This window comes from Paramormyrops kingsleyae, chromosome 7, assembly GCF_048594095.1.
Source record: "Paramormyrops kingsleyae isolate MSU_618 chromosome 7, PKINGS_0.4, whole genome shotgun sequence".
Classification (NCBI taxonomy): Eukaryota; Metazoa; Chordata; class Actinopteri; order Osteoglossiformes; family Mormyridae; genus Paramormyrops; species Paramormyrops kingsleyae.
Window position 1 is genome coordinate 19248488 of NC_132803.1, and position 13656 is coordinate 19262143.

The 13656-nt window shown below is 37.7% G+C and overlaps 1 protein-coding gene across 5 annotated transcripts in view; it reads left to right on the forward strand.

Annotated features, from left to right (window-relative positions):
* Positions 1-545: 545 nt before the first annotated feature.
* The window catches only part of wdfy3 (WD repeat and FYVE domain containing 3), a 96407-nt gene continuing 83296 nt past the window's right edge, over positions 546-13656 (forward strand). For 3 of the 5 annotated variants that reach the window (XM_072714448.1, XM_072714449.1, XM_072714450.1), the window contains exon 1: positions 546-768. In XM_072714448.1, coding sequence (XP_072570549.1) covers positions 653-768 — 116 coding nt within the window. In that variant the 5' untranslated portion in view covers positions 546-652. Of the gene's footprint in view, positions 769-1144; positions 1460-7991; positions 8217-13656 lie in introns of those variants that run through there. The other 2 variants (XM_072714452.1, XM_072714451.1) reach the window with 2 other exon arrangements.

Below are 13656 nucleotides of genomic sequence, written 5' to 3' on the forward strand. Positions count from 1 at the left end.
CCTACTCTTTATTTTCTTCCTGTCCCTTCTCGTACATAATTCTGAAAATCAAAATAAAGGCCTTATTTACGAATTCTGACTGTTTTACTAATATTCTATTTCCCTGCAACGGTCTACTGGAAATTATAAAATTGTTAGTAATTCGCTTATTACTAAAAGGAAGGAAATGGTTACATAACTGCAATGGATTCTAGCACTGAAATTCTAGGACATTTAAAATAATTTATTCTGTATTAAAAACTGGCATTGTATATATGGGGAAAAAATGTGCAAAAATATTTTGGCAATATCGGAACAGGTATGATTCAACGATAGTATGTGGAAGGACAGTAGTAACAACGTATTGTTTAACGTTTGTGGGGCGTAAAATCCAGGTCGAAAACAATCTTCTTGAATTTTGGTTCGGTGCGTTTTACGTGCCCGGTAGATGTCGCTGTTTCTCTTGCTTAAGCACCATCCCAATGTCCTGTACTCCCCCCCACACACCTTCCCTATTACCGCTGGAAAAGGGCTGCGCTCCGTTACCCACAATGCAGCGAAGCGACAGCGCTGGAGATGCCTGTGTTTGTTGGATGTTGAGGATTAAAGATGGCCACCAGCAGGAGGAGCGGGGATAGTAACCACTTCGGAATTACGGCATTATTTATCATGTATGAATAATAATAATAATAATAAAAAGAGGACGAGAAAGGCGCCTTCGACATTTTTTGCAAATACACATTCCTTTCCTCGACCCCGCTCCCTGACGATATATGCACCGATTCATTGGTGAGTTGTACATTTAATATAGTTTGCAGTTAGCCAGCCAGCTAAATCTGAGAGTGACAATAATGCCAACAGCCGCTGCTGATCGCGAAATGGAAACGCAGAAATACGGAATAATGCATTTAAGCTGTTTCGTTTGTATGGTGCTATGCTCGGCGGACACAGTTAACGAAGGACAAAAGTGATCGTCAACGCTTTGATCTCTTTCTTTGACAAGCTGCGTTAGCTGGCTCTGGCTAGCTGGCTACATTGGCAGATGCTTTAATTTTTTTTATTTTTTTTTTACCAGGAAGTGGCTATTAATGTGCGTAGCATTGCTGCTGGATGCCGGCTTATCGCTTGATATTTCAGGCGTGCGCTGCCAGTGCATTGCGGGCTGATGGAAAAACGCAGCGGCTCCTCACTTTCGTTACGGATATTTAAAAACTGCAGCATGATCGCCGAAATGTGATGACCTCAAAGCTGTGCTGTAATGTTCGCGCAGGGGTGCGTCGAAAATATACATAATATTACAGTAATAGTGCTTTCGTGGACATCACGACAATGCCCGCTGTCACAGCCCGCAGTTTTTATTTTTATGCCTGCGTGTGGCACTTAAATGATCACCAAACGCGCTTCTTAAAAATGTAGGATTAATCATAAGGAGACCGAATGACTAATTCCAGAGCACTTTAAAGGCTGAGTCAAGTCACAGGTACGGATTTTCATGTATTAAGCTCCCCGCAACCCATATGAAATAATTTTATGAGAATTGCATTGGAACACTTGAGTTTGATTTTAATATGGCGTTGGCTTAGTAGAATGGTTATTTCCTAATAGTGCAAGCGATGACTTCTCTTTTTTATGTTTTGAAAAGAAGGCTTCATTTGACTCCAGTAACTGAAAACGAGCTTAATATAAAGATTATTTTATAATATATGTAGTGTTGCACTTTGGGTTATCCGTAATGGCCTGTTTCTTGTAATGATTATATAAAAATATGTACTGTACGCAGATAATACACAGGTATACAAAAGTGGTTATTTTGGGATTATTAAAATAGGCGTGTTTTGAATACTTTACCCTAGGGTAAATTTTTATTTGTATGTGGTTAAAGGTTGCTTAGATCGAGACCTCTGATTTGCATGCTACGTTTTTCAGATCCGTCAGTGCAATCTTGTTTTTGGTGCACGTAACTTATTAATACTGAATGTTGCACCACAGTAAACGCAATGCCACTCGCGTTTTACCGCTGCCTTGTTATAACTGGTGCCTTCATTACTTTCAAGTAAATAAAATCTAGTAGTAATGTATGTAAGTGACGTTCTGATTAAGTTCTAAGTAAGTTAAATAGGCCTTTTCGCCCAATATAATGTGACCAGTCTGATGTCTGGCAATAACACAGACCTTTATGTCTGCTATTTTCAGATAAACTGAAGTGGCCTTGGGCAGCTATACAAGTAACCTTTTTCAGAAAGTGTGTAACTTGTAATTGGATGGCAGAAAAATGTCACAATTCCCTTTCATTTGAGCCTGTATTGCTGGAGTGTTCTCTTTGTACTCTAGGTTATTGGTGTGGTGTCCTTTAATTTAGGAACTGCTGTTAAGCTGCTTATCCCATCAAGGTTAACAGACATTATGGGGTGACGGTGCTTGTTGAATATGGAAAACTGTTAACTGTGAGATCTATTCACAGTGTAAAGTGTTTGCTTGGTGGGGCACATGCCTGACTTTGTGACCTCTTCGCTCAATGAGATGAAGAGAATGTTGTCCATCAAAAGATTCATTAGTAAATTTTTACAGTCATAGGTGTAATTGCACCCAAAATAATGCATTATGCCCTTTTGCCTTACTATCTGCCAGCCAGTATAATTTTCTCTCTTTTTAAAAATCTGTTATTTATCTGTTTGCCTTCTAAGCAGCTGTTTTGGGTAACGTCTCCCCACATCTTCATCATCACAGTCTTTCTGTAGCAGGTCTGCAGCCATTATTGGCAGTAGAATGTTCCCAGAGCCCTATTCTGTGAGATTCCCAATTATTTATTGAACACTGTGTCATATGTGCTTTATTGTATTCTCTTTTGGTTGCACTGGCTTTCATTTTATTTTTATACTGATGATTCATTTCGGTTCTTCAGTTTGGCCCTTTGATAATAGTGAACTTAAGGTGACTGAAGACTAATGGTAAAATTGATGCCGGAATGTCAAATAAACCTCCTTTAATGATACCGGGGTTTGGCTTATCACTTTCCGAGTGGGAGGGTGACTGTCTGCTGTCCCAGTTCCAGTGTGTCGGTCAGGAGTGAGTTGGAAGGTTGGGTCAAAACTTCCGATGCACCATTAGAATATTTTCCTTCTTAATGACTCCAGTTACAGGATTGCTTCAGACCTAATACTGAAACCTGCTGGCTAGTAGTTTTGGCATTAACAGACCTGGACACTTTGTCAGCTGGCTAAATGTTCACTTCTAACATTATTATTACAAGCCACAGTGGTTTGCCCTTTCTACCCGTGAAAACCATGGTTGCATCTTTGGTCTCATTGTTCTGTTTTTAACTTTTAATAAAGGTAATTAATTATGATTGCTTTACCGCTCATATACAACACATCACAAGACTGAAATTGTATTTGAATATTTGAAACTAATTAAATAAGGAATTTTATTTATGGCGTACAATGTAAGGGCAAGTTTAAATGGTAGTCCTTCACAAAACCGATTTCTTCATCTGACTCATTAGTCAGTAAGGGAAGAAAATCCTACCGTTGTCGGATTAGCCATTTGTTATATGTCTCTCAGGGTCTGAAATGTTTTGTAAATCTTAAAAGAATACTTAAAACATTGTCGATGAACCAAATAATACATTTTCATAGGCGGGCCTTTGAACTGCATGCTGGTTTATTGAAAATACAAAATAACCAAGCTTTATGACGTTCTGGAAATGTAGTTGTCTTAGAGAATAAAGCATAGCAACCTGTAAAGAATGGAGTTTGAAATTGTAGTTGTTTGTAGCTTGAAATGTTATAACTTAATCATTTTTGTTCACCGTGCTATCCCAATGGCTCTCCCTAGTTCCCAAAACTGGAATATTCTTGTTAAAGCCACGTGAAAAATAGTGCATGAGCGTTAAGGATTTTTTTTCTAAACCGGCAAATTCCATTCCGTGTTTTTAAAAGTTGGTCCTGGGAGTAAATCACGGCAGTGACAAGCTGTCCGGCGGCGGTGAGCTTTGGCCTGAATTCATTAACTGTTTTCCACGTGTTCGCTGTCTGTTAGTGCCGGTTAATTGCGTTTCGGTAGTGTGGAGTCGAACCGTATTTGTCATTCATATGCTTGCCATCCATGTAGCAGCAGCATGACTGTGCCAGTGTAGGGGCAGTTAACCTAAGACTAAGGGGATGGGTATCTGCTTTCACTGCTGTCCTCAGGCAGTGAGAGGCAACGGCTCTGTAGTTTTTCAGCTGCGGTAGTTGGCGTCTCTCTTCTCCACAGGAAGGTTCCTCAAACTGCTCTCACAGTTTGGCCCATACTGCCCAGGGCACGTACGAGGCGTCTTTATTGTAGACAGTGTGATCACATTCATCTGCACCAGCCTTCTGCATATGAAACTGTGGTTCTCATAGTTTGTAATATAAGCTTCAGATATTTCAGGTCTGTCAGTATGACCTGCGTGTCAAAAACCTTGCTGGACCGTGTTTCTCTTTCTTTGTGTCCTTTTAATTACAAATTGTCACCTTTCTGTAATGTAGACACTGCCATACACTGTAGCCTCTTCTTCTGAACACAGTGTATCAATACATCCATTTGATTATCGATCGATTGATTGATTGGCACACGTTTCTTTCCCTCCTAATTTTAACTTGAAATATTTTTCAGAAAAAAAATTGAAACTACCTTTGAGTTTAAGGTTTATAGATTTGAAACATTTCCATAAAAAAATCGTCACACGTGGATTGAAATCTTAACATACAGTGAGATATGAAACTGTGCAGTAACAAATCTTTATTAAATATGGTATTATACATTTTAAATGAACATTTCACATAATATGCAAGTATCTAATTGCTATATATTACAACATATCAAAATCATGATTTAATGTGTTGTCATATGTGTTATAAACATGAGACTGTTATGGATGTTATTCCTGAATGGTTATGTTGGATATGGAAGAACTGACATTGGTTTGATGGTTGGATCATTTTCTCACAAATAATTTATCTGTTGATTTCTAGTAGTAGCTTTTAATTTTTTTTTGTTTGCTATAACATACATACATTTTGAATAACTTGACTTACCTTTTATTTTCAGAAGCAGTTTTTTTTCTCCTCTATGCGTTTATCTGCTGGCAGATTTAAAAATTCTATCACTTTAAGTTACATATTTGTGGAGGCTGTAATGTATCAAGTGACACCAAAAGAGCAAAGATGGGCTGCATCAGCATAAGACGTCTCTGCGAGTGTAGGCCTAGTGATTTTAGGAAATGACTCTGCGTTCTGTTGCTGCTTTCACGCTCGCAAAAAACCCATCTGCATTTTACTCCCGGGTAACGAGGGAGAGGGAGGGTCGGAGTCACATGTTGGGAAACTTCTTTCTTGCCTGACTGTAATGTGGAACTAACTAGAAATAATCAGTTTCGCTGTGTTTGGGCTGCTGTCGTTTGTCTGCTTTTACAATCATTGTTTATGCTGTTTTTGTTTGGAGGAAATTGCAATCAGTGCCAGATACTTTAAGTATTTTTACTATGCATTAGTAATACATTCATGTCCCAAAGCAAAGGCAGAAAAAAACATGCATGATGAGGTATAGCATAGATGTTTTCTAGACTTTACCAGCTTTACTGGTTATAGGATGCAGTTTTGATTGACTTGGTTCTTTGTTAGGTCCATTGGGGTAGTTGTAGCTGATCTGCAGTCACTGAAGTATGTGCACAAGGATGTGATGATCACCAATGTTGTTGTTATTAATTAATGGTAGTGTCCCCACTAGAGGAATGGCATTAGTTGGTATTTAGTGATATTCATAATTCTTGACCAGGAAATTGGCATTAGGGAGAAGGAAACTTCTGTAGTTTCAATTTTCCTAATTGTTAAGCATTTTAATAAACCTATAGCTGCCAACCAGAACGGTCACCTTCTGCATTTTTAATTTTAATAATGCTACAGACATAGTCTGCAGTGCTAGTGGTCTCCAGTAGTGGGTCCAGGGTGGATATTTTTAGTCTGCAACTCTGTGATATGGAGGGCACTTGGTGAAAAAGGCTAGTAAAAGAGATGAGTGGGCCAGCATAAGCACTTTGAAGTTAACAGAACTTTGCAGACAGAGTAGAGGTGGGATTTCAGCGCCCAGCCCTGAAAGTGTGAAGCAGTGCTGCTACCCCTTGGTTCTAGATGACAACTCAGTAGAGGAAAGAAGTACGAGAAAATCGCCTTGGCTCAGGGTGGCTGAATGTGTCTTTTGTCCGAATTGCATAGTAAGTAGGTGCTAAACACAAACGGTTTTTGAATTCTTCACCTCATAACAATTACTAGATAGTAGTCTGCGTACATTTTTCCAGAGGTATTTTCCAAAAAGTAAAGCCACACTCAGTAAGGTAATACTCTTAGCTACCAACCAATATCTACCAAAAATATCTACCAAATATCTACCAAAAAACTCAAAAAAAAAAACCAAAAAAACATTTTAAACCGAATTATTGGATTACTAATAGGGTCACACTGATGTATTTTGTCTTTTTTTTTTTACTGCAAAAGCCAATAGCAGACATGTTTAGACAAATGTCTTCCTCAATCTCTATAAACCAAGTATTCACAAATGAGCTCTTATATAATGGAAAGGAATTTGACCACCTGTTCTCAGTCCCTGCAATTATCATTAGTCTTAAACAATTGGCTACCTTCAATACCTTGATTGCCAACGAATGATTCAGGAGAACCCCAATCGCTAAAGCAAATACAGACATACAGGAGTCAAATAATACAACATATTAAAATACTTTTTCAGAAATCAGGTCAAATTGACATCCTCATTAAGCCCAGTTTGATACTTGTTCAAAATGTGTTGCCAGTCAGCTTCCCTTCATAGTATTTTTATGTTTAAATCTCCATCCCTTTTTAGCAGTAGTAGTATAATTGTTTAATTATTTTTTAGTGCACACGCTGATGCTGCAATAGTAATATTCCATTTAAAATTCCAAAAGCAAAACTTAATATTTAAGAGAATGCAAAGAATGTATCAAAAGCATATCGTGTTTAAAACCATTTTTAACTGACATATTACATATATTGTTAAAAAAACAATTTACTTGATGCTTGATTTAAAATGAAGGAACTTAAAAACTATTTTTGTTATTCACTTTTAAACACGGTGCATTAAAGCTAATGACTGCTGCTGTTTAAACATGAATCTACTGTAGTAGTTCAAGCTGGGATTATTGCTGCAAATATTATTATTAAGTGATGCAGATACATTTTTTTTGTTTCAGTGTTTATGGATTAGCAAATCAAGGGTCAAACCAAGTCAATGCCACCCATCCATGCTTTAATTTTGCAGCAGGGTCTCTATTGATGGGGCGTCTACAGTACATGGTTGACTAGCCAATTAAAATGAAATTATACTTTCAATATTTTTTGTGTAAATTTTTTATCCGGACTTGTGTTTATCCTGGATCACATTTCAAAGTCTGGATGCCAGTTTTGAGCCTTTCAGATATATTTATTTAATATTTAAGTCTGATTGATTTATATGTAATTAATATCAGTCTCGTGTGGGTGATACTTAAAATATCAAAGTGTCGTCTATTTAGTGGGGATGTTTTTGTCGCAGAAATATTGGTCCCATTTTATACTTGCATCACTGTAATATACAAAACCAGTACTTTAAAATATTATTTAGGTCATAAATGAGTCATATATATATATATATATATATATATATATATATATATATATATATATATATATATATATATATATATATATATATATATATATATATATAATAGAAGGAAACAAAGTTAATAAGGAAAGTCTAATTTAATGTTTAATTTCATGTGGTTGTTTATAAAATGCAGGTTTTTCCACTGAAATGTTCATCTGAACTTCTCAGCAGCTGGAATTATTTCTACACTGAGTATTTTTGTTGGTAGAATCGGGCCCCCCTGTTTTAGCTCAGATGGTATCTCCTGGTGTGACTGAGGCTCCCCCCAGCTCCCGTGCTGGAGCTGGGGACAGAGGGATCAGCTGTGCCAGCCCCTGCGAGCCGCTCGGTACGCTGGCACAATAGTCTCCTGGTATCCTCCCAGCAAAAAAAAAACCAGGAAAAAAACAACAACAAAGCTGAAGGTTCACTGGCTGCTCTTCTCCCAGGATGTGAACTTAAAGCGCGGGTTTTGTTGAGCAGTGCTTCTGTCTCAGCTAGTAGCCGTGGTGAAGGTATTTAAAAATGCTGGCAGGACGACTGGAAAACAAAAACAGGTATGAAACATGATCTGGGAATGTTCTTGGTGTTTTTTTCCCCTTTATTCCGTGGGGCCGCTTGCTTTTTTGTCCTCAATTGAAATGACTCTCCATCCCTTGGCTTCTGATGCAGCATGTGACTTATGCTGAGTATATTTGCATATTATTTTTATGAATTGGATGATTCGGGCTTTAGCTCATGACTTTACAATGAAAAATTTAATATGATCTAACTATCTTTTGAGTTCCTTGTTTTGTTGAATATTTGCTATATTATATATGGTATGTTTGATACTGTTTTGTAGCTATAAACTATGTTGGAGCACTGGGAAACTTGTTTAACAAGTGTGTGACGTTGTTTTGCTGTGTATTTGGCCTAATAAGTGATACTCATTGTGTAAACGGGTTCATGTACAACGGAGGAAAGATATAAGCTTTTGCACAGGTTTTTTTTTTTTTTTTTTTTTAAAGGGAAAATCTTAGAATGCGATTTTCTGAGTTAGAATGTGATAGACATATTTCTTTGCTGATGGGGAGGAAATATGTATAGAGAGGCATTAACATTTATTTTTATGGGAAAATGAAAACTGTTACAGTTCCAGTGCCTTATTGGTTGCAAACAGCTTAGCTACCTGCAGGTAACTGTACTCGCTATATCTTGCTTGGTAGTGTCTGGTTTGTTGGCAATTTGTGAGGTTAGCTTCCGGGCTGTGCCAGAGGAAATGCTCTCTTTCGCTGTCTGACTTACATTTATCTCGTAATGTGACCATTTTTCTTATAAGCCCAATATATTTCATTATATAAGGTACTTGTTGACGCTGTCACTTCCTGCTGACTTCCGCAGATATCTTAACAGGTTCCCTTAAACAAACATCCTCACTGAAACTATTTGTTTATTTAATCAATAAATGTATGCATGTATGTTTGAATTTATATTTGTTTGTTTATTTATGCACATTATCGTTAAACATTCTAATGATTGTTTGAGACATGGACAGGACATCAAAAACTTAACTTTACCATGATAATTTAAGGCTATGCAGCGCCTATGATCTCAAATGACAACACTGATGATGGTAGCTGAAGTAAAACTACTTGGAGATAAATCAGTTTTCATATAAGTATAATCTTCATTTTCCAGCATCTAAATACAAACCAACATTTTGCACAGTTGCTAATGTACCGTGCAGTATTTCACTTTGGGGGCACCTATCCTTGGCAGCGCTGGGTACAACCAAGCACACAATATTCTAGGCAATTTAGAAAACTATTAACTGTGGGAGGAAATGCAAAGTCACTCACTTAGATTGAGACTGAAACCTCTGACCCTGGATGTGTGAGGCAGTAGCAGTACTCTGTGGGCCGCTGTGCTGTCCCTAACACAATAGTCACTGATTGTATATATCAGTATAACATATTTAAAGGGGTAAACCCACATACGTCTGTCTATGTCTGTCTGTCTATGTCTGTCTGTCTATGTCTGTCTGTCTATGTCTGTCTGTCTATGTCTGTCTGTCTATGTCTGTCTATGTCTGTCTATGTCTGTCTATGTCTGTCTGTCTGTCTGTCTGTCTCTGTCTGTCTATGTGCATTTTGGTTTAACATACATAGAAAATAAAGGTGTGAATAAATATAACATTGCCTAGAATTTAAATTCTAATAATTAAAGATGCAGCCTATTCAATAGTAAGTGAAGCCGAAGAAAGAGGTCAGCTGGGCAGTGTAAGAGCATGTGTGCGTGAGAAAGGTCAGGAGGAGCGGGGAGAGGAGGTGCTTCTGTAAAGCCTGCTTCCAGCTATAACCAGGACTCTGCCATACTAAGGGTGACATACTGTGAAGGTCTGTGTTCCTGTCACCATCTTTCACATGACTAAGTGCGAAGTCCTTCTGCTCTGTATTAATAACGCCTGTAACTGGGCTTCAGCTAGGCTTGGGTGGTGTTACGGTTTATCAGATATATAGAAATACTGAAGGAATTATTTCAAATAATACAGACACTCCTCAGTCTAACTGATAGAGAGATGAATGCTTTGGGTCACAAGTTTTCAAAGTGTATTTCTTTTTAACATGTTCGAAAAAAATATGTCCTTACGTATATATTTCTGCGTGATCTGTGTTGTCAGTCTATTCTGTCTAAATGTGTAATATATTCATTTTAATTTAGTTTTTATTGTTTAAACTTGTATTGTTTGTGTAAAGATCCATACAGCAAAAATGCAGATAGCATTTTTATTGATATCCAGCAGTCATCTACGATTACTTGTCTAAGTGCAGCCTAGATATTTGTTGATCACTTAAAATCTGAAGCATTCTGAATATTATTATTTTTTGGAAACATCTATTACATCATTTTATTACTCATACTGGATGCTTGCAATACATTTACATCAGGATTGAAATAATACTGAAGCAATATTGTTACATGAAGGATGTTTTATTCTTTCGTTTCATTCTATTTTACACATACAGGACCCTAAGGGTGGCAAGGTTTGAGTGTGACAAATTGTTCGGTGTATATGTGGACCAGATGGGCCCTGAGGGTTGGTGCCTACAGCCAGACACGACCCTGTAAAAGCACCGTGAGCAGTCAGAACATGCACGGCAAACATGCGCAGTCAGAACATGCACGGCAAACATGCGCAGTCAGAACATGCACGGCAAACATGCACGGCAAACATGCGCAGTCAGAACATGCACGGCAAACATGCACGGCAAACATGCACAGCAAACATACGTGCTGTAGTTCAGGCAGTGACAGTGGTGTCAATAAACGAAAGGTGATCTTTTTAACCCTCAAAAAATGTTCTGTCTTTCTCTAGTGCTTAACTTCCACACTGAAAAGCCTTATCACGCTATCTCTGATTCCGGAGTTTACTTGATTTAGGTTTTTAAAAAAAAAAAAAAAAAAATTTAACATAAATACTGTCATATAACATATACTGAGGAGAAATGTCTGGAAGCTGTGACAGTATGAAACAATAGACTCCACCCAAGCCTAGTTCCAATCATGTGGTGATTCTGCTTAATCAGTTAGACTCTGTGATGACGAAGGTCTACAAGAGTAGTAATAAAAATAATATTGTAAAACAGGAAATAACCATGTAGATTAGACTCATACAGTCATTTATCTTGGTTTAGCTCTTCCCACAGAGAGAGTCATTAGCCCAAACTTTAAAATATTTTTGTGTTTTTGGACTAGAGCCCTACTCCCCTACAGGCTATAAAAATCAAGCTTGTCTAAATGCAGCTCATTTCAACCACTGCCAAGCCTACCTGTTGTTTATTGATTCATCTTACTGTATTTGGATGATATACCATAGGATTATTTTTTCAGTCCAGGTTCTATGTATGTTTTCATTCCAGCCAGGCTCTTAATAATGCATGATTGAGATAATAAAGTGAACAGCAGGATTTAAATCACATAATTTGATAGGTTAAATATTTTTTTGTTTTAATGAGTGTGTCAATAAACATGGTCTCATCACTTCATAATTTGATATTTGAATTAAGTATTTACATTTCATAAAATGTATATAGACTTAAGATTTAAGACTGAACCACTGCTTCGTTATTGGCTGTTGGTGAGGTCATCCCAAAGACCCACATGGATTAGGTACCCCACCTCTGGCTTCACAGCTATCAATGAGTGACTTCATTTCGGTGGTGATGAGAGATTTTTTAATTTTATTATTTAATTTAATAATTTGGAAAAACCACATGTTCATCCAATGGCAGCTATAATAGCTGCATGTCTGTAGTTTTCCCCACCAGTACCACTTTACAATAAGGCTCCTTTTTGGCACTTACAAAACTTATAACTTGTTTATAATTGTGTATTAATGATTTACAAAGTGTAAAAACCTAATTAATAACCTGATTATAAACCATTCATAGGCCCTTTGGAAGAGTAGTCTTATTGTAAGATGCTATCTCCTCACCTATTCATTTAAAAAGCAATTTTAAAGTAATCACACCTTTTGATTAATGTTTCAGAAGATGTTACTGGTCATAACGTAAAAAGCAAATCATCATCCTAGATGACTGGCGTTCATCATAGTTCATCCATAGTTGGCATCACGAAGGGCAGAGTCTCGTGAATTCTATCACTCCACGGCCGTCACAAGCTGCATAACATGATGGCGAACAAGTCTGGTTAAAGGTCCAGACCAGAACCAGGACCAGAAGCTTCCTGCAATGTCACAAAAGAAATGCAGACCTTCTTGGTGTGTCCTGCTACGGCCCCAAAGAGACGCCACTTGCGCTTTTGGTCACGAAAAGCTTCTACATCAGAGCAACACAATGGCAACCATTTTAATTTTATTAGCACCTTTCCCCCCTCCTCTAACCAAGCTAGAGATGATATTGCAGTGTTACCTGATGTGTGAACTGCACTACACTAAATTCATGTACTAATGTGTACGTGTTTCTCCATTATATTTAGTCATTTTGTAAAATGGATGGGTTCAAGTAGATGAGTTAATAAAACATTACTATGGAAAATGGTGGATTCTCCTTAACCTTTCTTTAATTTGGTGACTCTGATGTAAGATTAGGTAACAGAACAAGAGCATTACAACAAGTTATCTGGCTAAGCAAGAAATCCTGCTTCGTGAAATACCCCCCCACCCCCCCGTACAACACACACAGAGCTGAGAGTGTCAGAATGCAGGGTCATGCTTAGAGATGGTACATGCGTAAGGTAAATATTACATGGGTTACTCAGAGCAAGGGCAATTTAATAACCAGTGGTACAACAACCTAAATTGATTATACCTTTTTTGCTTACAAAAGGATGTAAAGTTTTTTTTTACAGATTATTTTTAGTAATCAAAAGTATAGTTATAGAGAAGCATCTTGGACTGGTGAAAACTCAACAATAAACCATCCATCCATTCTTTCATCAGCAACCATCAAAGTTGCTGGGGACTAGAACCCGTCTAGATCCTAGGCTTCACTGAAGAACTCCCTGGAAGTAATGCCAGTTCAACTAACTGCTTATATTATGACTGTGAGGAAACTTGGAATGAAAGGAATACCTGGAGGAAACCCTCAGAACATGAGTGAGGAGAACAACTTTAAACCCCAACCCTAATAGCCAGTTCACCAGCACACCTAATCCCATCACCAGTTACAGAAAGTGTTTGGGCAAGCTTTCCTTTCCAGATCCTACCATATACCATCAACCCTGTGTCAAATTTAGTGAAGCGTTTCTGTTTGGTAAATGGCTAACTTTGATCGAATAATTTAAAGCCTGAAGCATATGTGTGACACATGAGCCGTTTCTTCATCGTTGATGAGCCTTTAAATGACACTCCAATGACGACAAGTGCAAGCATGTAGTGGGACATAAAACCGGCAAGTAGGCGAAGGGGACTGATGTCCACCTCCGCGAGAACAACAGGTTACCTTCACACTTCATATTTCACAGCACGCATGCTGTTTTTTGTGTAGTTGAACT